General features: G+C 36.5%; 2 protein-coding genes across 3 annotated transcripts; one reads left to right on the top strand and one right to left on the bottom strand.

The window, feature by feature from the left end:
- Positions 1–5,018: 5,018 nt before the first annotated feature.
- Positions 5,019–12,936, bottom strand: LOC103983780 (conserved oligomeric Golgi complex subunit 7). Its single transcript, XM_009401057.3, has 10 exons — positions 12,605–12,936; positions 12,121–12,210; positions 11,889–12,008; positions 11,692–11,793; positions 11,324–11,571; positions 9,099–9,244; positions 8,068–8,266; positions 7,269–7,917; positions 5,814–6,146; positions 5,019–5,590 (listed from the first exon to the last, which is right to left on the bottom strand). Exons 1-10 carry the CDS (start codon positions 12,890–12,892, stop codon positions 5,309–5,311), a joined length of 2,457 nt encoding a protein of 818 aa, XP_009399332.2. The 5' UTR covers positions 12,893–12,936; the 3' UTR covers positions 5,019–5,308.
- Positions 12,937–13,122: 186 nt separating this feature from the next.
- LOC103983786 (phosphatidate cytidylyltransferase 5, chloroplastic) lies at positions 13,123–21,180 on the top strand. 2 transcript variants are annotated; one of them, XM_009401070.3, is made up of 7 exons: positions 13,124–13,583; positions 13,676–13,953; positions 14,765–14,955; positions 16,720–16,844; positions 17,136–17,269; positions 19,498–19,613; positions 20,728–21,180. In XM_009401070.3, the coding sequence occupies exons 1-7, from the start codon at positions 13,320–13,322 to the stop codon at positions 20,817–20,819; spliced, it is 1,200 nt and encodes a 399-aa protein (XP_009399345.2). In that variant the 5' UTR covers positions 13,124–13,319; the 3' UTR covers positions 20,820–21,180. The 2 variants fall into 2 exon arrangements, with proteins under 2 accessions (XP_018678851.2, XP_009399345.2); XM_018823306.2 differs by lacking the exon at positions 19,498–19,613 and having other exon boundaries at positions 13,123–13,583.
- The last annotated feature ends 1,058 nt before the right edge of the window (positions 21,181–22,238 follow it).

Genomic DNA, 22,238 nt, shown 5'->3' with positions numbered 1-22,238 from the left:
CTAATGGGGATTCTTTTGATAAAAAAATTAAACCTCTAAAAAGCGATATGAAATTAGATCGTTAGAACAGAGAAAGAATATAGATATTAAGGATATCGAATGACATATTAGATCATTCATTATTTAACTCACATAAATTCATATTTATATATAAAATATATATATATATATATATATATTTTATATTTTTATTAATTAGTTATTTTTAATATAATTATAATATATTTCTTTTGGACCTTTCTCTTATTTGGTTAAAAAAGAATTAGGGTTTGATCTATATCGTTGGTACGTTATAGACTCTCGCATCATTAGAATAGATGCTCTGAATTATGTATGATGTTGGATCTGATGTCCCTTTCACTACTATTGATTATGTCTTTTTGTAGGCTATACAACTTTGTATCCTATTTGAGATTAAACAAAAGTTTAAAATTTATGATTGACGAACGGTATGGTATTTAGTTATCCCTATTTAAAATTAATTATTTTGATGTGACATTCTAAGTTTGGTATTCACAAATTTGTCATAATAAAAATTATATATATATATATATATATATATTACAAATGGTAAGTAGGGTAAGAAAATTTTGATCTCGAACTCAACGATATTAAAAATTCTAAGATCCGAAATCTAAAATAAGTTAATTAGATACCCTATCAGTGCATAAATGTGTGTTAATCATGTTGACCGATATTCAAACATTTGGCTTAGTATCCATTTTTTTGACTCAATGTTTACCCTTTGATAGTTTGTATTTAAGTCAAAGTATCTCTTATATTACCTATCTAAAAAATATAATTAACTTAATATTAGTTGTTTGAATTAATTAATTTTATTATGAGGCTTAACAACAATAGGTTTCAAACTCTTAATCCTTGAGTGAATATGATACACCATTATGAATGTAAAAGTTTGTTCAAACTTGATAGAAAAATTATTAAATAGTTAACACGTTGTCGCCACATGTCATCTAAGTTATCTGTCTACGTATACAAAGTTTCAAAGCAGAGAAATACAAACTCCCTTATCTTTGCTTCCTTTATACCAATGAAGGCGATCATAAGCTTTTTTTTCTCTTTATGATAAGGAAGGTAATCCTAGACTCTCTTATCTTCGTTTATGAAGAAGAAGGATATCTTAAACTTTCTTCCTCTCATTCAAAATATAAAAACACATCCTGAATAGGAAAAATAGGGAGGACTCACTCCTTTTGAAATACTTTAACTCATATTTGGGGACCTCCGATGGGGTCGAGGAGGAAAACCCCTCAGTCACCGATTGCTTGTGTAGGACTCTGACTCATCTAAAGAGTACCTTAGGATGACCCATAGCTCCCTTTATCAGATAAGTTACACCCTAGGAAGACCCCGACCTTCATTCAATAGGCAAGCCGCATCTCGGGATGACCGTAGGATCGTCACCGTAAGTCGACAACACATCGGGAGTCCATCTATCATTTTAACTCCTCAAACGAGTTGAACCGTCGCTCGAAGAGGGAGCCCTCGAATGGATCTTTGCCTTCAAGATCAAACCATGCCATGTTAGCTCCCAAGTCAATGGCATCAAAACAATAACATTTGGACTCAGGACAAAATGTGGCGTATCAAAACCCTATTTGATAAGTAAGTTTAATATAACATTATAAACTAATATCTTAATCCTCAACCTTAGTCAACCACATATTAAGTCTACATATCGACAAAATGCAACAATATCCACGGTATGATGATGTGGATACTAACTATATAAGATGAAAAACGTCCATCCTCAAAGTCAACTATACAATACTCATGCTCGTGACAACGACGTCACGGCGCTTTCCCCGTAGAACTCTATTCATACATAATCGATAATGCGTAGATAATTAAAACACCAAGAATTGAAGAATTATAATTTTAAGTGATATTTTTTAACCACTTTTCGAAAGACTTGTAAGTAACTATTTAGTTTTAGAATTATATCCACACGATTTAATGCTACAATTATCGAGATAGCAACTAATTCAAGATGAGAGAATCTCAAATTGGATGAAAACACAATCAAGCACTATCAAAATTGCATTGTCCAATCGATGCTATCACCACGGAGACAAATTCATGAAATGCTGATTTCTCTAGCATCATTCAAAAGATGCTTCTAATTATAGTAAAACTTCATGCGATAGTTGCAAGATTAAGTCGGATGCCCTCTGATCATCGTGGTCAAATGCATGTCTTCCTTTGGCTGTGATTTTGCCTTATCGATGTCCTCCAATTCATTGTCAAACCTTTTCCATTCATTCAAGTAAGAAGCACATCAACTCTTAATCAACAAAATAAAAACGAAGACCATGAAAGCCATTTGCAACTCTTACATTAGGGGTAGCTCCATTGGTGGAACCCAAGCATGGTGGGTTGCTAACGTTCGGCTCCCTCTCCTCCACAAAGACTACGAACATAGAGACAAAAAATATTTGGTAAATCAATCGATGCAAATTTATTCTCCTCTGTAGATGGCTTGATGGCGAGAAGTGTGAAGGGTAGAGATGAAGATTGAAGAAAGAATTTATCATGAAATGAATGATATAATTCATTAAGGTAATATGTATTTATAAAGGTTTTGACAGAAAGATTTTTTTAGTTATGTTAAATCATATAATCAAATCATATACTCAATTGTGTGATTGATCTTCAAATCATATATTGATTGATCAGGTAAGGTAAGGAATACAAAGTTGTCATTCCATATTTATCTTTATCATGATATTTTATCATGCCATTACAAGATTGAACTTCCATCAATGATGTCAATTTTGAATTGATGCAATTGAAATATCGAGAGTCATTGTGAGGGATTCGCTTGTTAGTCTGAAATATGGATATGAGAAACACGTAGTTAAAATCTAACAAAGTAAAAGTCGATGATAATATGTTTTATGCGTGAGTGAAATACTAGATTGACCCATAGATGAGTGGTACCGATATTATCATAGTATATTATAGGAGTGGATCGGGAGGTGATGCCAAGTTTGTGTAACATATTGGTGAAATAGTGATTGTGATGATTCAATATTCATCTTTAATGGTAGATTTTACAATTGTGTTCTATTTTTTTAAAATTTTAATTGATTAAATTTATTTCAAAAAAGATAATATAAGTTACTGTAGATGTTCTACCATTCCTATTGCCTACTCAATTAACATCGACAAAAATATAAAGATGAAGTAATGAGTATTTAGCAAGAAAAAGTTCATGATTAAAAGTCCCTTTAAAATAACGTAGGACACATTTTAGTACAAACCAATGTATAGTGGACGATCGATGAATGAATTGTGATAATTTATTGACTACAAATAAAATGTCTAGACATATGAAAGATAAATATTGTAAGGAATCAAACACTTGTCGCTATTGTATAATATCCATAGTAGGACTATCATCATAGAATTTGAGTGACTTAGGAGTAGAGAGTAGGGTGACGATTTTTTTTGACATTCTGCATGTTTGTTTTGATAATGGATCTCGAATTTACTTCTTTTGTGATAAGAAAAATCCAAAAGATATAAACGTTAATTCCAGTTACTTTCATTTCTAGAAAATAGCTTAAGGTTCCTAGGTATTTGATGAAGAATCGATCTACCAATTAGTTAAAAAATTACTTGATCTTCATGGAATCATGGAATTATTATTTGTGATGATAATATCATTTACATAAACCGGTAGATATATACTATATCCCTTTTATTATCGTAGGAATAAATATGTGTCTAGAGTTAACAAAGTTGATTGACATAAAAAAAAGAGTCAAGTTCGAGCTATATGGGAGGATTACTGTATAAACATATTCAATTAAGGTCGCATATAAGAAAGCATTTGAAATATGTGGATTAGTCTCGTATCAAAATTGAGTAAGATCAAAATTGACTTATAAGAACTTAGAAAAATATATTATTATTAACTTAATCTTAAATATTTTGACCACACATACCAAGAAATCTAATACTCACAACTATCACCTCCTACAAGTTTGTATGGGTTTCTTTCGACAATCGCACGCAACATGAAGGGTAGAGAAGCTAACACACTGCTGCCATGATGGAAGGATGGAGATTACTTTTGCTCTTTCTTGAGAGACGCACGGATGACGTTGCAGAAGACATTGAAAATGACGAATGTATACGTACTACTGGAGTAGTAACTCGAAGGTGAAGTGAGAATCTTTTCGTTTGTGTTTAGCCATTTGGCGTTACACCGAAGATCTCATGCTAACCAAAAATTATTTTAAGTATTATTATACAATCAAAAATTATTGCCAAGGAGCAATTTCCAACATAGAGATTCCTCTTAAAAGCGCATCAATGAAACTTTATATGATAGTAGATAAGATTTATACGAGGAAACTTTTTTGAGAAAAATCTTCCCTTTAACGAAGCTTCTTCAATAATTCTTTTATACGAGGAAACTTTTTTGAGAAAAATCTTCCCTTTAACGAAGCTTCTTCAATAATTCTTTTTTCCTACAATATTATCTTCTATTCTTTTCAACAATACCATCGTTCTTATTTATATAATATTTTATAAATAAAATTATCCTCGATATTTAGTAAGTGAGTCTTATAAGATTTCAAATCCATAATTCCTAATAAGTAAATATAATACATCACAATCAAATCAATATTTTGATTATAAAAATTTATCAAATGAGATTCAATTTTTTTTTTCGATCTCATTGAAACATCCAAGTTAATTAATACAATTATTATACAAATGATATATCTCAATTTCAAGTTCATGTGTGAACCTTATACGTGTTATTTGATGTAATAAAAATTTATTTTTGTTTTTTTAAAAAAAATTAAACCTTTTTGATAAATTAGTTTAAGACATCATCATCATACCATTATCTTAAGATAATCCTAAACATATTTAAATCCTCAATCTTGACAAAGTGAACTTGATATAACACCATCAAACTAATATTTTAAATACTTTTTCTAATATACACTTTCTGACAACATTACACCAATGACAACCAATAATTCAAGTATCAAATTATGGATTCATGCGCACTAAGAGGCTCATCTGTACAATAAGCAATGCTTTCTTCCGCAGCAGAGCAGAGAAAATGGTCATACGTCCATGACCTAAGCAAACATACCAAAAAAAAAAGAAGAGCCATCATTCATCGTTCAGTTTGATTTGCAACCTATAATAGAATACAATGTCAGAAAAATACTTGAGAAAGAAAAAAAGTCGCAGCCAGTAATCTTAGCAAAAAGACATAAGGCGGTGCAAAGTCACTGAGCTAAAGGAATCCGACGCAAAGTCACTGATCTAAAGGAATACGACGGATCTTGCAAACCAGGTGAGCAGTTGGAATGTCAAGCTGGCTTCCTCCATCCGACTTGAGGAAAGCGGGAAGCAGGTCTCTTGGAGTTGCGAGGCATGTGTGGAATGTTGCCAGAAATGGGGGGATGGCCATGGAGAGAGCTGAGAGGACGTTGCTCAAGTACTCGATATCAGCCGATAGCTGCTGAGCACCTCTATCACTAATGTATTGAATTCCTCGCAGCTGCTCCATGAAAAGGGCAGTTGCACCCTCGGCCACCTAAACAAAAGAAAGTGCTTAAATGTGTTAGGACCTGCATCAACCCAAAAATAATCTCCAATGATATTGACATTAAATCCAAAGAGGAAAGATTTGTGTAGAAGTAATGAACAAATCAGAGATCTATAGTCTTTACTTCAGTTTTTCCTAAATCCGAATTCAACTAGATCTCAGGAAATGGAGATCTACAAAAGTGCAGAACAAAGAAGATCAGAAGTTATACCTTGAACATCCATTCTGTAGCAAAAAATTGGGCTTCCTCGGTTCCGGACTCACTGCTCGAGATACCTTCAGCCAGTGGCTCTAACTGCTGTGGCAAAGTAAGAAGATATTCTCCCACACTAGTGACATAGGCCTGTGGATAGGCGCTAAAGCTTGGGAGGGGAAGAGAACTTTGCTCCTCTACTGATGACCAGATTGGCAGCCGTGATACGTCACTTAGACGTTGCCGCACTTTTGATATAAGAACGTCATAAACAAGCTCATTTACCGTATCAGAAAATGCTGCCACCCTTTGGGAGGTGAGAGGAAGGGCATGAAACCTTGGATCTTTTGACTGCAAGATATAAAAAGTAAGTGATTTTGGCCTGTGAAATCACTTTATCTTTCTTTACCCTTGTACAGGAAAAAAATGAAAGACTGAAGGAAAGATCAGTCTAGTTATAATTTCATGGTCCAACATTATGAAATGAGTCGAAAGAGAGGTCACACAGTTATGTATACCTAACTAGAACTTTCTTTGAGAGAGAGAGAGAAATCTAAGTATGTTTAGTTCCAGCAGTCAAGTTGCACATTTAATCCATTGATTGTTTTGATATACCAGTTGCCAATGATGACAAAAATTCACTGCTAAAGTTTGTTGGTCAGACTTCTAATGCGTTAGCATTCCCCTTATCCTTAAAATGAAAGATCCTCTCTGCGAACTCCAGTAAATATTTCTAAATGTTTGTAAAAAAAAATATTGAGAAAGAAAATTAAACTTTTAACACAAGCCCAAACTAAAGGATAATAAAGATCATTCGAGAACATATCATTTTGAGATTACTGTTCACAACAAGTGTTTCTATAGTTGGAACATTCTAGAAGAAGTTAGAAATGTATGGATTAACAAATAATTATCCTAGAGCATCATATATGATATGCACTGTGACCGCGAAATACTGGCATGCAAAAACATTCTGTACTGTGGCAGTAAAGGCATATGCATGGCAACATGCTATGATATTTTAACCATTGAAGCAAAGTTGTAAGCCTGAATCATGACATAATTGAAATTAAATATGGAACATGTGGTTAAAGAAGACATGTGAAAAAAATAAAAAATAAAAGTAAATCATTTTAATTTATGCCACTAAATAGAAAGTTGTTGAACATACATTCCTTAGAAGTTTCCTATTTGTAAGTATACCACTTTAAATTCATGCTATATTTTCATGTATAATTCTGTGAAAACCTAGGGAATTTTATAAGCCATTATAATCCAACTAGTGAAGTTCACTTATTCTGGACTCTGCTAAATAAAACTAGAAACAAGTAATGAAAGATACTTCTTAATCTGCTCAAATAAAAAGATATAAAATGCATTAGGATGAAGAAAGACATGGCTAAATGAATATGGTAGAACTAAAGTATTCAACAACAAAGAGAGAAAAGAGAAACCTCTGAAAAACCCAAATACCTGCTCCAGAAGATTAAAAAGCTTCCTAGCTTTATCAGGTGCATCAGCAAGGCGCAGAGCTGCCACATCCAAACCTGCCCTTGTTGCAAGGTTTACATCATTCTCACCAGTGACAGCTACATGCGATTGCTCCAAACTTGATCCAAATACAGAAAGAGACAGGGTTGTGCCAATCCTAGCTAGAGTAGCTCGTAAAGAAGCTTCGAAAACAGATGTTCTGCTCGTTAGGCAATCAGCAACAGTAAGAATCTGTAAAGATCCTTGGACAATAGACCACTCCTCCTCTTCTGAGACCATATCAACAACCCGTGCTGCTCCTTCCTTTTTAAGACCATCACTTTGTGCAGGACTATCAACCCCACATATAGTTCTCAATGATTTTAATGTATCTTGCAAATTCGAAAGATATTGAAGCATTATGTCATCAAGGGCCAGTATAAGCTCATCAGCCTCAGAACCACCAGTGAAGTTAATGCATCTTTCAATGGCTGCTTCGAGAAAAACAATAGTTTGTGGGATAGATTCCTCCATTCTTCGAACTGTTTCACTGAGTTCTATACCTTGTGCGCCCACACCTCGTGCAACAGCGCCACGGATATCTATTCCAGCAATCTCAGAAGAAAGGATAGCACGTTCCATTTGACCATACCTAGAAAACAACCCAATTTGTCCCTCGGATATTAGTTACTTCGGATTTGCTTATGCAGCAGATACTCATCAACAAATACAGATTAAAATTTTGCTGCAAACTGAAGCAAGGTTATAAAGGTAAGAACACAAAAGACTTAAAAGTACGCACTTCAGTTTAAAGGTTTCATAAGGAGAATAAACAGCCTTCAAAGTTTTTAATAGAATGTGAAGATCAGATTCTGAAAATAAATGCTGAATATTCTTTGCAAAAGCTCCAGTCATGTTGTGCAGTTCAATTAGAGACTCAAGATGCCTGCTTAATATTTTAGTACCCTTTGGCACGTCTCCAGACAGGATGTCTGTTATACCTGCATGCAAATAAAGATAGAAATTGTTATCCATAGGTCAATTGTATGGTAACAAAAACATTGCTTTAATCTGAAAGTAGTTGTCAGAAAAAAAAAGCTATTTTGAACCATAATAAGAAACTACAATGTAGTGGTTGGTAATGCTTTTGAAACAAAAACAGGTAACTACAACCTTAATTTGTAAACCTGATCTCAATCTTTTAAGCAGGTGTTTGATCCATAACCTAGACAAATTCTACACAAAATTGACTTGCATAAACACTTTAAGTCATCATTGCAGATAGAAAGATCTACAAGAAACTTGAGCAGTTAAAGCCCATGCAATCAGGAACCAACAAATAGAAATTACTCTAAGCCTACTAGTGTCTACGAAACAATGAAAATGACAAGCTTTGCAATCGAAAGCTTGACAAAAATTAACCAACAGCCAAATAAAAAAATACTGGCCAACCAACCTCAATAATATCCCACTTGAACAATGAAAAGAAGTCCTAGACCAAAATTTTTTGTCTCCTCATCTAGGTTATCATGCAAGCCAAACTTGGAAGCAGCAAAAGTTTTTTTTTCAAGTCAACCTTGCTCAAAACACTAGTAACATCACCACCAACCTAATAAGTTCATATTCAAAATTAATGTTACAAATCTAATGTGGATATTCTGAAATCTGAAGAACAGATCAAATATAATGTGACTAGCAAGAATTAAATAACTTAAACAATACTATAGATTTGCAAGTTGCAACATCTTGCCAAAGCTAAAAATACATAACATTATGTGCAGGTGGCATCTAATTGTCATTATTCTGAAAAAAAAAAGATCATATGTCAGTAACCTTTACTCAATGCTTTGGTTTCAGGAACAACGTCACCAGTTGAAAGGTTGATACAAGCCACAAAACTTGCGTTCAAATCGGACATGGTCTCCATTAGCAGTTTTGGAACAAGAGAAAAATAATCATCAGGTAAAGCATTCATGCACCTGCAAGTGCCATACTAGTTAGCTCATAGCACATAAAATAACAATTTTTGTGAGCATGACTTGGAAGTAGAAAAGATTAGCAGTGACTGCATGAGTAACAAAATATCAGGGAACGCCACCCAAAAAAGCAAGAGAATATCAACCAAACAGAGAAGTAGAATTCTGACCTTCGCTTCATTTTTAATTTTTTTGTCATGTACATTTTTGTATGAATAACATCAGAGACGATTATTAAAATGTTCATACTAGAATTTGCATTGATATTATTAATGTGACTTCTCCCTCTAAAGGTGTTATTTGATGCAGGACTACTACAGATTGTCTAGCAAGTAATAGCTCGCCTAGGGGAAGAGACATTTCTAACTCAAGGGTTTTCTTGATTACAAACAGAATTGAACTATCTTGGTTTGAAAGGAAAACATAATAGGTAATAGACGATGAAGGAAAAAAGAATACAGATGATGCAGGAAAGAGGATCTAAGTGTTCTGAAAATGATCAGGCAATTCATTTGACTTACAGGGGATGCAGGGAATCCTGATATCTTCAGTAGAAATTAGGGTCCTTAAGAAATCAACAACAAGCTATTTGGGCCTATTAAATCTTGTATTACCTCATATGCCAACTGAACAAATCATGAAGATAAAGGCAGCTATGACACTTAAAATAAGGAGTATTATCAGGATTTCATTCCTTCTAATGTATGGTAATTCATCACTTGATGCATAAAAAACATAGCCAATCATCAGGTTTCTGACAAATATTAGCTTGCTGATTTCATATTCACTTCTTAGTCAGAGAAGTTCAAGGAAGCACCTAATCATATAAGGCAACTTTGTGATGTATAACCATCAAGCTTTATAAAAAAAATTTAGAAAAGTTTATTCTAGGAAAAAACATAAACAAAAAGTCATCAATTAGTTGGCCAAGATATTCTAAGAGTTGTGTTGAAAAATGAAAAGTTCTTTAATCTTTCTAGGGACTCCTTTTTGTATTAAGTGCACTCATTTACTATTTAGGTATCCTAAAAGTCACATTTTAGATTTCTAAAAGACATACTAATTCCCTAGGAGATTACTCTTGGGAATCATTATCTTAATTAATTGTATCAAGGCTTCTAAACCCCTATAAATAGTGGATCGAACATTTCAGATTTGAATACAAAGAATTGCATTTTCTCTAGTCTCTTACTCTCCTCTCTTGTCTCACACTTCTCTTTCTTTCTCTTCCTCTCTGTTTCTCTCTACTTCCCTACTCTGTTCTACATCACTTTGTCAATATTCTGTTAAAACACTACCAAATTTTAATAGTTTGCAGTCAAACAGGCTGTCACTTTACAAAAAGAAAGCTTTCAATCATAAGACAAAAAATGATGTGATAGGAGAAATTATCATGAATTTGGAAATAGTCCACTTAAAGTATTTACTAGCGGACTTCATGATATTTACTACATAATAAAGTTAAAGAATTGGATTATAACTTACACTCTAGTTTATCAACAAATAATGATAGTTCTAGAAGGGCTATGTCACAATAAGGTTACTCCTTCACAACTTGGGTGACTCTGATTTGAGCCGTGGAAACAATATTCCTACTTGCAAGGGTACGTCTCGATTGCTACCTTTCATAATTTTCACACTGTTGGATGCATTTGTTTTGAGAATGATGCAAAAGTGTTCTATCAATGAAGAAAAGAGTCAAATGAATAGATAATGATAGCATCTCAAATCCCTTCTTGAGAAAGAATATAGAATTAAGCCACAATGTCTAGCAAGGTCACTACACCAAAAAATATTAGAGGAAACTTAGGCTAAAACCAAGGAATTAGTTTCCTACAAAATAATAAAAGTAGGAGTTAAAAAGTTCACCTATAAGTATATGCTACAAATAACGTTTTTTGTTTATACAATAGGATAGTATGATGGATTAAAATAAGCACTAGTTGCACTTTAACATATCGATCTACATAGTTCCTTCCAAGTTCACAAATGTATAATGTCAACAACTGATACATCAAAAGTTCCAACAGGTAAACTGTAATCTCACCAAGCAAAAAGTTCCAAATAAGAATGAAATCATACCACTTCCACTCTTGTTCGAGGTAAAGCAGAACCTCATCATAGAAACTTGGTAACCAGCTAGAAAAAGAAATAGGATTTGTATATTCATGATGCTTTTCTGTTTCAAGCCTGTGAGCTTGTTGTCTTGAGTCAAACCTTTCCCAGAGTTTTTTCAAGGGCTTGATGCCCAACTTAATATACTGCAATTCCAACGACTTGAATCTTCCAATACGAACAAGTATTCGCCGTAAATCTTGAACAGCGTCAACCTTAAATCATATTTCACAACATAGTCTAATATAAGTGAGCATGTTACATATGCAATTTAGAAACCATAAATCAAATATAAATGCACATAAATCAAATCAAAGAGAAAGGTGAATGGATACCTTGCGATTTTGAAGAGCATCAAATAGACGAGGTTGGACCATTTCTTCTAGCCTGTCTTCCAGGACTTCAAGTTGCTTCCTCACATTAGCAAATTCTGCAACCTGGGATCGAGTGCCTTTTAGATGTATGTGATCCAACACAAAACATGCTCAACCGAACAAAATGATGGAACCATGCAAAAAGACAGAGAAGTTACCTCGCCAACAGCTGACAAGCAATGCCTCATGTTGGCCAAGGTTTCTGCTGCCCGTGGAAGATCCCCACTTGCAAAAACATCCTCCACACTGGCACTCAATTGTGTCAAGCCAGCAGCATCCTGCTCTTTCAGAACGAATATAATTATTCATTCTGCACCTAATAAACAGTTGAACAAGTAATAACTTTTCTCCCCGGCACACGATAAAATTAACTAGCCATATGGCTCATACCTGCAGCGTCTCATATGCTGCTTCCATCCGCTGCTTGACGATATCAATCTTAGCAATAGCAGCTATAGACTCAGCAGAAGTGCCTTCAGCCTGCCACCAAAACACACACACACACACACACACACATCATCATCATCATCATCATCATCATCAGATACAAATCGTAAATCCACAATCCGTGGTTTAACTCCTCGCCAAACTAAATTTCTGGTGCATCAAGTCACTATAACGGGTATAGTGCAATTGACATATCGTGTATCCAGTTAAAATATGAAGTTCTTAGGTGGAAAAGCTTTGCATATGTTGGAAATAAGTACATTTTATACGACGTCATTATATTCAATTAAGATCTGCTGTATGAATGTCGCCAGATCCAGACTGAAATTATCCAACTCCATAAATAGTAAAGGCACTACGAGTTGCGTGAGAAGTACGCGTGATGGAGTGAAGATGAGAGGGTAGAGGGGAGAGGAAGGGCAATGACCTTGCTGAGGGCGAGGAGGATGGAGGAGACGAGGGAGCGGAGGGAAAGGGCGTCATCGCGGAGGCGGAGGACGTCGCGGCAGGCAAGCGGGACGCGGCGGAGGGCGTCGGCGCTCTCGCGGTCAAGGGCGTCGGCGATCTTGTCGGCGGAAGTGCGGAGGTTCTCCTCGAGGTCGGAGAGGTAGCGGTCGAGGGGGTCCTGCGGGTGGCGCGACTCCAGCGCCGCGTTGATCCATCGCTTCGGATCGAAGCCCTCCTCCCCGAACTCCCCCACATCCACCACCACCATCTTCCCCCTTCCTGTGTCTCTCTGCAGCTCCGACGCACGCCGCGAAGCCTCTCTCTTATTCTGCCGGTCCACTCGGTTCCGTTTACATGGGCCGTGTACACCGATCTTGGGCCTTCCGAACGGCCCGCCCTCTGGTAACAATTTGAGCTCATTATATCAAATAATGCGTACGTTGACATATGGATTCCGATTTAAGACTCCAACTTCGGTAGAGATACGTTAGGAGGTGATGTGGGGTGATGTGGGACGCCGCACGCTGCACACAAACCCTTCAGCATGTATTCTGCTGGCAGAATTGTTTTCCAACTTCCGCAAACAAATCTGAAGAAAACAGAAACATCACTTTCCCAACAGGAAGGGAGGCGAGACGGACGGCGAGGGAAGTTAACCTCCATATCTCAGGAATCCGCGCCCCCCACCTCCCCAAATGCTGCCGCCCCTGACTCGTCCTGTTGTGAAACCCCCGATGGCCGTGGCCGCCGCCGCCTTCCTCGAAGTTGACCGCTACGCCCGCTTCCCACTACACCTCTCCCTTTGCGCCAAGGCTTTCCCCCTCCCTCGCCGCCCGCCGTCCGTCCTCCGCTTCCGGCTCCTTCTAGTCCGCCCCTCTCGCCGCCTCTCCGCCGCCTTCCTCCCCATCGGCGGTTCCGCCGCGCCCAAGGTCGACCACCACGACGAGGACGCTCTCGAGGTGCTCGTTGATCCCTTGCTACTAGTTAAAGTTTCGGTTATTGGCATCAATTCGATTGTGGTGTCCTTAGATTTATTGGCCCGACGGTCCAGGGAGTGGAGGCTACGGTTTCGGAGCAGCACGGGAAGCAGGGGAGCCAGCTGCGGAAGCGGGTGGTCTTCGGGCTCGGCATCGGACTGGGTGCGGGAGGAGTTGTGGTGGCTGGGGGATGGGTGTTCACGGTGGCGGTGGCGGCCGCGGTGTTTGCCGCAGCCCGGGAGTACTTTGAGTTGGTCCGGAGTCGTGGGATTGCTGCCGGGATGACACCGCCACCAAGATACGTGTCGAGGGTTTGCTCCGTCATCTGTGCTCTCATGCCCATTCTCACTCTGTAAGTTCCAAAACTGTGTTGTCCCACAGTCTTTTCTTTCTCTATCAAAGCTCTGATTTCCTTTATTGGTTAGAAGGGAAGCAATGAATTGATGCTTTCTCTTAGAACAACACGAAATGACCACGAAAGAAATAAACTTTTAGCTGCTTTTGTGGGGTTATCATAAATAAGCTTGTTAAGATGTGGTCTTTCAATAAAAAATTGAAATTATGATTTTAGTGAAAATTTCCAGATGAAATGCACTCTCCTGGACTGAGAATTACATGTTCACACTCTTCATTTTTTGTTTATACTTGAGTTTATCATTTTATGAACTATGCATTATCATGCTTGACTTGTGCTATTGTTTTCTTGTGTCTGCTATAGTTAATATTAATCTTCCGAATCTAGTTGTTAAGATTCAACCATGAGGAGTAAAGACATCTTCTGATAAAATCTACATGTTGAGATTGATGGAATACCTAAAATTTTTATATAGCTGCAGGTATGACCTTAAGCCTTTGCTTATCAAGATCATCATCTCAATTTCATCCAATGCTTTTCATCTCATTGTGTTCCTCTGTGAAGCATGAATATTGATACAGCTCTATATAAAACGCTGATGCATTAAATTTTAAATATATAGGATATGCTACTACGTGGTTGATATTTTAAGTATTCTGATTCCCAAGTAACGTTTACGAGTGTCACCTCACTAGTACTCTTCTTTCCAAATGATTGTTGAAACTTTGAAGCGTTAATCATAGGCTGTAGTTTGCATTAGCTTATTACTCTTCTATAATTATTTATATGATTTTTCTGTGATGGCCAGGTATTTTGGTAACATAGATGTTTCAGTCACATCATCCGCTTTTATTGTTGCAATGGCATTGGTACTACAGAGAGGAAATCCACGTTTTGCACAACTAAGCAGTGCTGTTTTCGGCCTCTTTTACTGTGGTTATCTTCCTTGTTTCTGGGTGAAGCTTCGTTGCGGTCTGGCAGTTCCTGCATTAAACACCAGTATGTCATTGTTCTTTTTCATTATCCTTTCTTCTCTTTTGAATTCGTATTTAGTGCTTCATTTTGATATACTAGAAGGGGCCTCCTGAGTTATCATGCTATCTGCTTAGCAAGTGTTAGTTGCAATCAGATTCTGTTTTCTGCAGTTTACTGTTTTGAATGACATTAAGGATATTAGAGAAACTAATAAGATGAGAGCAATCTGTGTGTGTGAATTCAGTCGATTCTAAAATAATGCAAAAACCTAGATCAAATTGCTTATACATGGGCCTTTCTTTAGCACTAGATTCTATTATTATAAGATGCGGACCTACTGTTGGTTTGACTATTAAATACTCTAATGTTGTTATTAAATTCTCTAACATTGTTATATTGCGTCCAAGTTTCAAATATTGATAGTGGCACTCCTAAAATGGACATTTACTGTAATTGATAACTTTTAATGTTTGGTACCATGCAAATGAAAAAAATAAAGAAAGTGACACTTCTGAGTTTACTTTGATGCAAAAGAATTCTGAAGCTATTTACAGGATATTGAAACAGATGTCTTGTCCAAAGATTGTCATTTCATCACACAGGGAGTTGATATATCTTTATCATAGCATCATCTCATGTTGTCTGGTCATCATGCCTCTATGCCGGCCTCAACATGTCTGAAAGAGTTAACATAGTGCATGGTGACACAGTAGGCATGACAATCCTTGGTCTAAGGAACCCAGAGTGTCATTTTCAATGGTACCACTGTAAGTATCTGTATCTTAAGTTTCAGAAAGTTATTTTCCAATTAAACAAACACCAACAGGAAAGTCAAGTTCGATTTTATTATGACTTTCACTAAAATCGTAGTTATCAAAGAGACCAGGGGACCCTTGAGATGGACTTGTTGTATACCAGGCTCCTTGGTGGTAGCCTACTAATGAACTTTTATAAGGTTACCATCATATTCTGAAGTAGTTACACATAATGTGAGTTTCGTATTATTGGAAATCAACATTGCATACCTTGGCTGTAATAAAAGTGAAACTACAATATTCTAGAGTAACACAAAATGCTTGGATATTTATTACTTGTCTTAAAAGCAATTAAACCAAAAAGTACAAACAAGTCTATTTGTACAAGAATTATCTCAAACCAATCAATATAAGTGATATGTCACAACAATAACAACGAAGTTGTAAAATCCTAACTATTTGGGATCAGTCAGCTATATGGATCTTTTATCACTATTGAGGTTTGTGAAAAAATAAAAATTAAATTAAGAGAATTAGTGACAACTTTAGAAGTTAAAAGAACAATTTTCGAAGTCAATTTTGAAGATGTATTAGTGACAACTTACATACATAATTGTAGGACTATACAACCAAATGGAAAACAATCGACTATAAGAAGGTATAGCCATGAAGTTTATTTGACATCAAAAAAACCTAATGCATGGAGATGACCAATCTATGTGTGATTTACTTGACATTAGCTTCTAAGACGGAGAATGCTTTCAAGTGTATTGGTTACTCGAAATTAAATTTAAATGACTTTTCATGGGATAAAAGTGGGTGGTTTCATAAACTGATATTGGGAGGTCAGAGAAACACTCATTTGTATGTTTAAGGAATTGATTGCAAATTTGGCCCATTATATATTATTCTGATGTACTTTCCACTCTGTTTTATATGTTTTCTTTCTTAACTCTTCCAATTATTTCTTATATGATTTAATTATTTTTTATGATATTTTAGAGTTTGTTGACTTATTTCAATAGTTTGACAGAATTAGGACGTGTATGGCCAGTTGTCCTTGGTGGGCAAACTCATTGGACGGTTGGACTCGTTGCAACCTTGATATCTATTAGCAGCATAATTGCAGCAGACACATTTGCCTTTATAGGTGGAAGGGTACATTTCTTTAACTTGCTAAACATAATCAAATTGATGCACAACAGCACATTTACATGCACATTATTGTGCAAGTGGTAATTGCACACTGTTTGACTACAAACTTCTGTCATATCTAATTTTAAATTATGTATCAGAACTTGCATAAGAGCTTGTTGCTTGCTTTGCATTTCAGTTTTGCTTCTCTTGCCCCATACAGGAGGCAGAAGAATTTCCGTGTTTGATATAACATGCATACTTATCATATTCAGAAGCTACAAGGATAATAGATGCATTCTCTATAATTTGTAGGCATTTGGTCGTACACCCCTTACTAATATTAGTCCAAAGAAGACTTTGGAGGGAGCTTTTGCTGGTCTTACTGGCTGTATATTGACTGCTGCGCTGCTGTCAAAGATTTTATGCTGGCCTACAACATTATTAAGGTAAGATTGGAAAGGAATTGAAGTTGATATTACACTAATTTCATGCTTATTTTATCATGTGCTTCGTACGTACCCTGAATCTCTGAACTGGCTTTTTATCATCTAAAGACTGATCCATTTCCTGTTTAGTATGTCACTCGTGGCCTTTTTGTTATTTGGAAATGAGAGAAGACTAATTCATTTGATTTTGAGCTGCTGCCTTATCACTCTTAACTCTTGTTTGGTTTAGTTGTCGACCTACATGCATAGTCTCCTTGCACTATTCTCGTACACATTATTGCAGTCTACTGACACTTGAGACTGGGAGGTCCTGTTCCGTTGTATTTTCTGTACATTACCTTTGTGACTATTTTTTTGATATGGGATTCTTATTGCTGATTAACATAAAACTGGCTCACAGTTTTTATGTTCCTCAAAAGTTTCAACTGCTATTCCTTGGTGCACTAATTTGTAAGTTATGTTACATCTTTTTAACCCATTGGATAGTTTTATAAGATTTTCTTTTGCAAAATTGTGTCCAGTCACTGAAAAGGCGCCCAGGCGCTCAGGTGAGGTGAGGCGAGGCCCAAGCGCCTCGCACAATAGTCGGGCGATGCACATCAGTAAAGCACTATTTGGGCGCCCAATTCAAGCAAAGCAACCGAACCAGGTTATCAACTCTGGTTCAGTTGAACCAGATGATCAACTCTGGTTTGATTGAACCAACTAAGCAAAACAATAAAACCCTGCCCCCCGGCCCACTCCCCCTTGCGTGCGACCTTGACCCATAAACCCTACTTCGCTGCCCCGACAAACCTCTACTCCCAATACTGCCTTCGTGCGCAGCCGCTGTCGCCGACACATAGGTCCGACGCTTCCTCTACCATCGACGGATGGGTCCAAAGGTCTAGCTTTCAAGTTCCCTCCGCCGTAGTCGCTTTTGTGTGCAACTCCTTCCACCGCCAAGGGATAGGACCGTAGCTTCCTCTGCCATCAACAGACACATCTCAAGCTTCCTTCACCCATAACATTGTCATCTGCAACTTATACCGTTGTCACTGTCGCCGTCTGAAGCTTTCTCTATCACTATTGTCGTCGTCCACAACTTCCTCTACCATCATTGTCGTCGTCCGAAAGTTCCTTTGTCACCACCGCCCTCTCCTTTTGCACATTTCATCGTTGGTGACTCTTTTCTACCCCTCTAACTATTGTTAACAGTGGATTAAATACTATTAATAATAGATTGTTAATCCTTAACTGATATTAAAATTACCGTTAAGTGTTAACTACTATTACCATATAATAGTCCCTATTTAGCATTGTTATGTTTGAAAATGACAATGTTAATTATGATGCTGATTGAATTTGATGTAAAGCTTTTTTGTTTTGAGTTTTTTTGACATTTTTGTTATTAGAAGATCAATAATGTAACTTGATACTTTAGATCTTTTTAATTTAATGTCATATTTTTATTTATATTATCATATTTATCAATTGTATTATATTTTTTATATTTTAATATTTTATAGTACCTCACTTTGTTTGGGCGAGCACATAGCACCTCGTACATTTTTGGACCTTAGTTTAATGCCTAGCGTTTTTTAAAACACTGGGTAAATGTGGCTTGAATTGGCAAAATGATGACTTTAATGGTGCTTAGTTTGTCGGTTGTGTAAATTCTGTCATTTAGCAGTTGAACATATCATATAGCAGTTATTTTTTCGAAGAATGTCCTTGAGTATGCTTTAGTTTATTGACGTGAATCAATGTTGACCAAATTTCATGAGTGGTGGTTAGGTTTGGAAAGAACCGCAGGTTTTAGGATTGGGATCAGTAAAGATCAGCCAGGTCAATATGCATTTGGTTTTGGATTTTTATTTTTTAGTTGTCATTTTTTGGTTGGGATTCGTCAAAAACTACTGGTAGTTATTTGGTATCACCCTGAAAGTCATCAGTTATTAGGCAAGATTGCATTTGGTTTTCTACTTCCATCCTTTGTATAATTTTCTTTTCGCAGGTGATATGCCCTTGGCATTCATAGTAGGTATTCAAAATGTTGCTTCTAGTATGCCTTCCATGACATTTGATGAACAATTAACTCCAGAAACTTCAAGTTAATTAATCAGGAGGTTGAATGTTGTATTTACTCTCCTGCTATTTTCTCAATTCTTGCTTTTCATTTGGTTAGATATTTATTCAATTTCTTTAATTGAAATATGCATTATGTTAATACTTTTCATTGTCATCAGTGCATCGGGTTTTGGAGTTCTAAACTTCATGGGGTCTTTGTTTGGTGACCTGATCGAATCCATGATTAAACGTGATGCTGGTGTTAAAGATTCGGGATCTCTAATTCCTGGACATGGTATTGTTCTTTCTCAAAGATGCATGAACTTATTGTTGATAGCCACATCAGATTTAGCACCCAAAGATATTAATGATGCATCATCACTCGGTAACAAAACCCATATCAGGACTAGTATGCCTTGGACCATCTTGACTGGTTGGTTCCTTCTCACAAATCTGTATACTCTTCCAAACAACATTAGGCCCATTGTGCATGCGTGTTTTCTTTTTTTTATTTTTTGAGGCCTTCTGCTACAACCTTGTTGGAAAATGTCCCCCAACCCAATCCTAAATTTATTGCTCATGGGAAACGGGGGAGCACATGCTACCAATTCAAGATGTGGCAACAAACTCATTACCCACTGATATAACTCCACTCTTAGATAAGAACAAGAAAGAACAAGGTGTCCCAACAAAAACAGAATGAAATTTACTGAACAAGAAGTTAGAGTCTAGATAAGAACACTCAATTTGCAGAGCGTAAGATTACATCCATTCATCATTAAATCAGCTAAACCTTAAAGGTCCAAAGATTTAGACTGAAAAATTTTGCAGTTCCTTTCAGTCCAACTGCTAAGCAACGTATACTCATTTGATTATGTGACCTTGCGATGGACTGTCAATGTCTTTACCAGCCAAGTTAGCTAACATCTTTTGTGTATTACGTGAGATATTTGGTTAGTTGCATTGGTTCTCTAATAAGTTGTGCTCATCATCGTCATAGTGACTCAAGGATTGGAATGCCTCGTAGGAGATCCCTCATAACTTGTACCAAGAAGAGACAACACTATCTTTTCTGTTCTAGTGATTCTTTTTTCTTTTCTTACTGTCCACTTTAATTTCATGTTGTGTTATGCTATTAGTTCTTATGGTGAATTTAGAGGTCACTTTTATCATTTTTTTACTGGTTGCTAAATGCCTCCCCCTTCTTCATTTTCCTACTCCTTTCTAAATTTAATGACACATTTTCCACGGCTTGAGTCTGCATTGAGAAAACAAACAATCTGCTGTGATCCTTCTTCACCTTTTTCTTTTCACGCTCCCCTTTCCGATGTTTAATACAATGCAATTAAGATCTGGAGTTCCTTTACAGACTATTTTAAGACCTAAGAAAAAGTTTCTTATATGTGCAGGAGGTATCCTTGATAGGGTGGACAGCTATGTGTTCACTGGTGCTCTTTGTTACTCCTTTGTCAAGATTATGCTACCTCTCTTTGGTGTTTAGTCGGCAAGATTCAGATGCTGAGGAGTGTTCAAGTTTTCATCATGGAAGAAATCCAAGTGAGAATAAGCAACTGCTTCTGAAACAGGAAAGAATATGGCACTCTCAAGAGGAAAGAAGTTTTGGAACCAGTTTGCTAGTTGTAAGTACAATGTTTTGGTTGAAGGTAACATCTCACTGCTGCAGATGGCACATTTATTTTTTTCTCTCACATATTAGATTATTGTTTTCATTATTCTCCGGTATGACCCGGCTGCTCACAAAACCTGAGAGGATCACACTGTGTATAAACTCATCATCATCTAAACATCTGTATTATACAGTGAAAACGATAATGATGAGCTCATACAATATTTATTGCCAATACCGCAAATTATTAGTTAGCTTAAAATGTAAATATACTTTTAATTAGATGAACTGAGGGTCTATTTTAAGATCTAAAAATTACTGACTTGATTTATATCATGCATTTTTATTTTGTTGCATTTAGTATATTCTTTGGAAAATATCGAACCATATTAATCATACTTGGATGATCTTAATTGTTGATCTCTATATATCTTTTATGATTAGACTCGGTGAGAAAGAAATATAAGATAGATAAGAAAGTAGAAGATCTAAACCCCTATCTTGATTTATCTCGATGGTGTCTTTCGATAGCTTCCCCTTCTTGATGATGATGGAAAAGAAATAAACGGACAATTAGCAGCATATATCTCCAATTGGAGGGAATTTGATTACATGAAGCAACAAAGTTAATTTTAGACAAAGTACTTGTCCTGAAATCTCGAATCAAAAAGCATATCAATTTAAGTTGATGCTAAGTGGCACGATCTCAGTAGCATAGAGGACGAAACCTCATCATGATTCCTAGGTTTCTCGGCACAATCTGGGAGAAAAATAAGGATTGAGGATGTGAAACGGGTGATTTCACATTTGGTTTTGAGAATCCAAGGAAGATCAACCTAAAGAGGATGAAGGGGTCAACGAAGTCCCAAAACAAAGCTAAAAGGTTTCATAAGAAAGCGAAGGAGAAGTGAAAGCTCGTGAAAGGGTATACTTAAAGCCGCTCGATGGCTCAATATCTTTTTCTCCGCCTCTATCCATCAGAAGAGGGAGAGGGAAATGAGACATTCGAGCAATCCATAGCTCTCTCAATCGGGCTGTCATATCGGGCGTTTTATAGCCGGCAGAATTGCACGAGTTTTGACGTGATGGGAAGAACAGAGCATGCGACGCTCCATTGGGAATTCACGCGCACAACACTGTAATCATTTCTGTTGGCAGTTAGTTAGTTAACATTAAGAACAACAACTTCCTGTAAATAAATTAGAAGGGTTAACTAACAATAATGGAAGCCAATTGATGTTTTCCTTCTTCTATTTTCTGAGAAGAAAGATGAGAAAGAAACACTTGTGTCAT

Source organism: Musa acuminata, chromosome BXJ1-1, assembly GCF_036884655.1.
Source record: "Musa acuminata AAA Group cultivar baxijiao chromosome BXJ1-1, Cavendish_Baxijiao_AAA, whole genome shotgun sequence".
NCBI lineage: Eukaryota > Viridiplantae > Streptophyta > Magnoliopsida > Zingiberales > Musaceae > Musa > Musa acuminata.
Note: the sequence above shows the minus strand (reverse complement) of the source record. Positions and strands in the feature narration are given on the sequence as shown.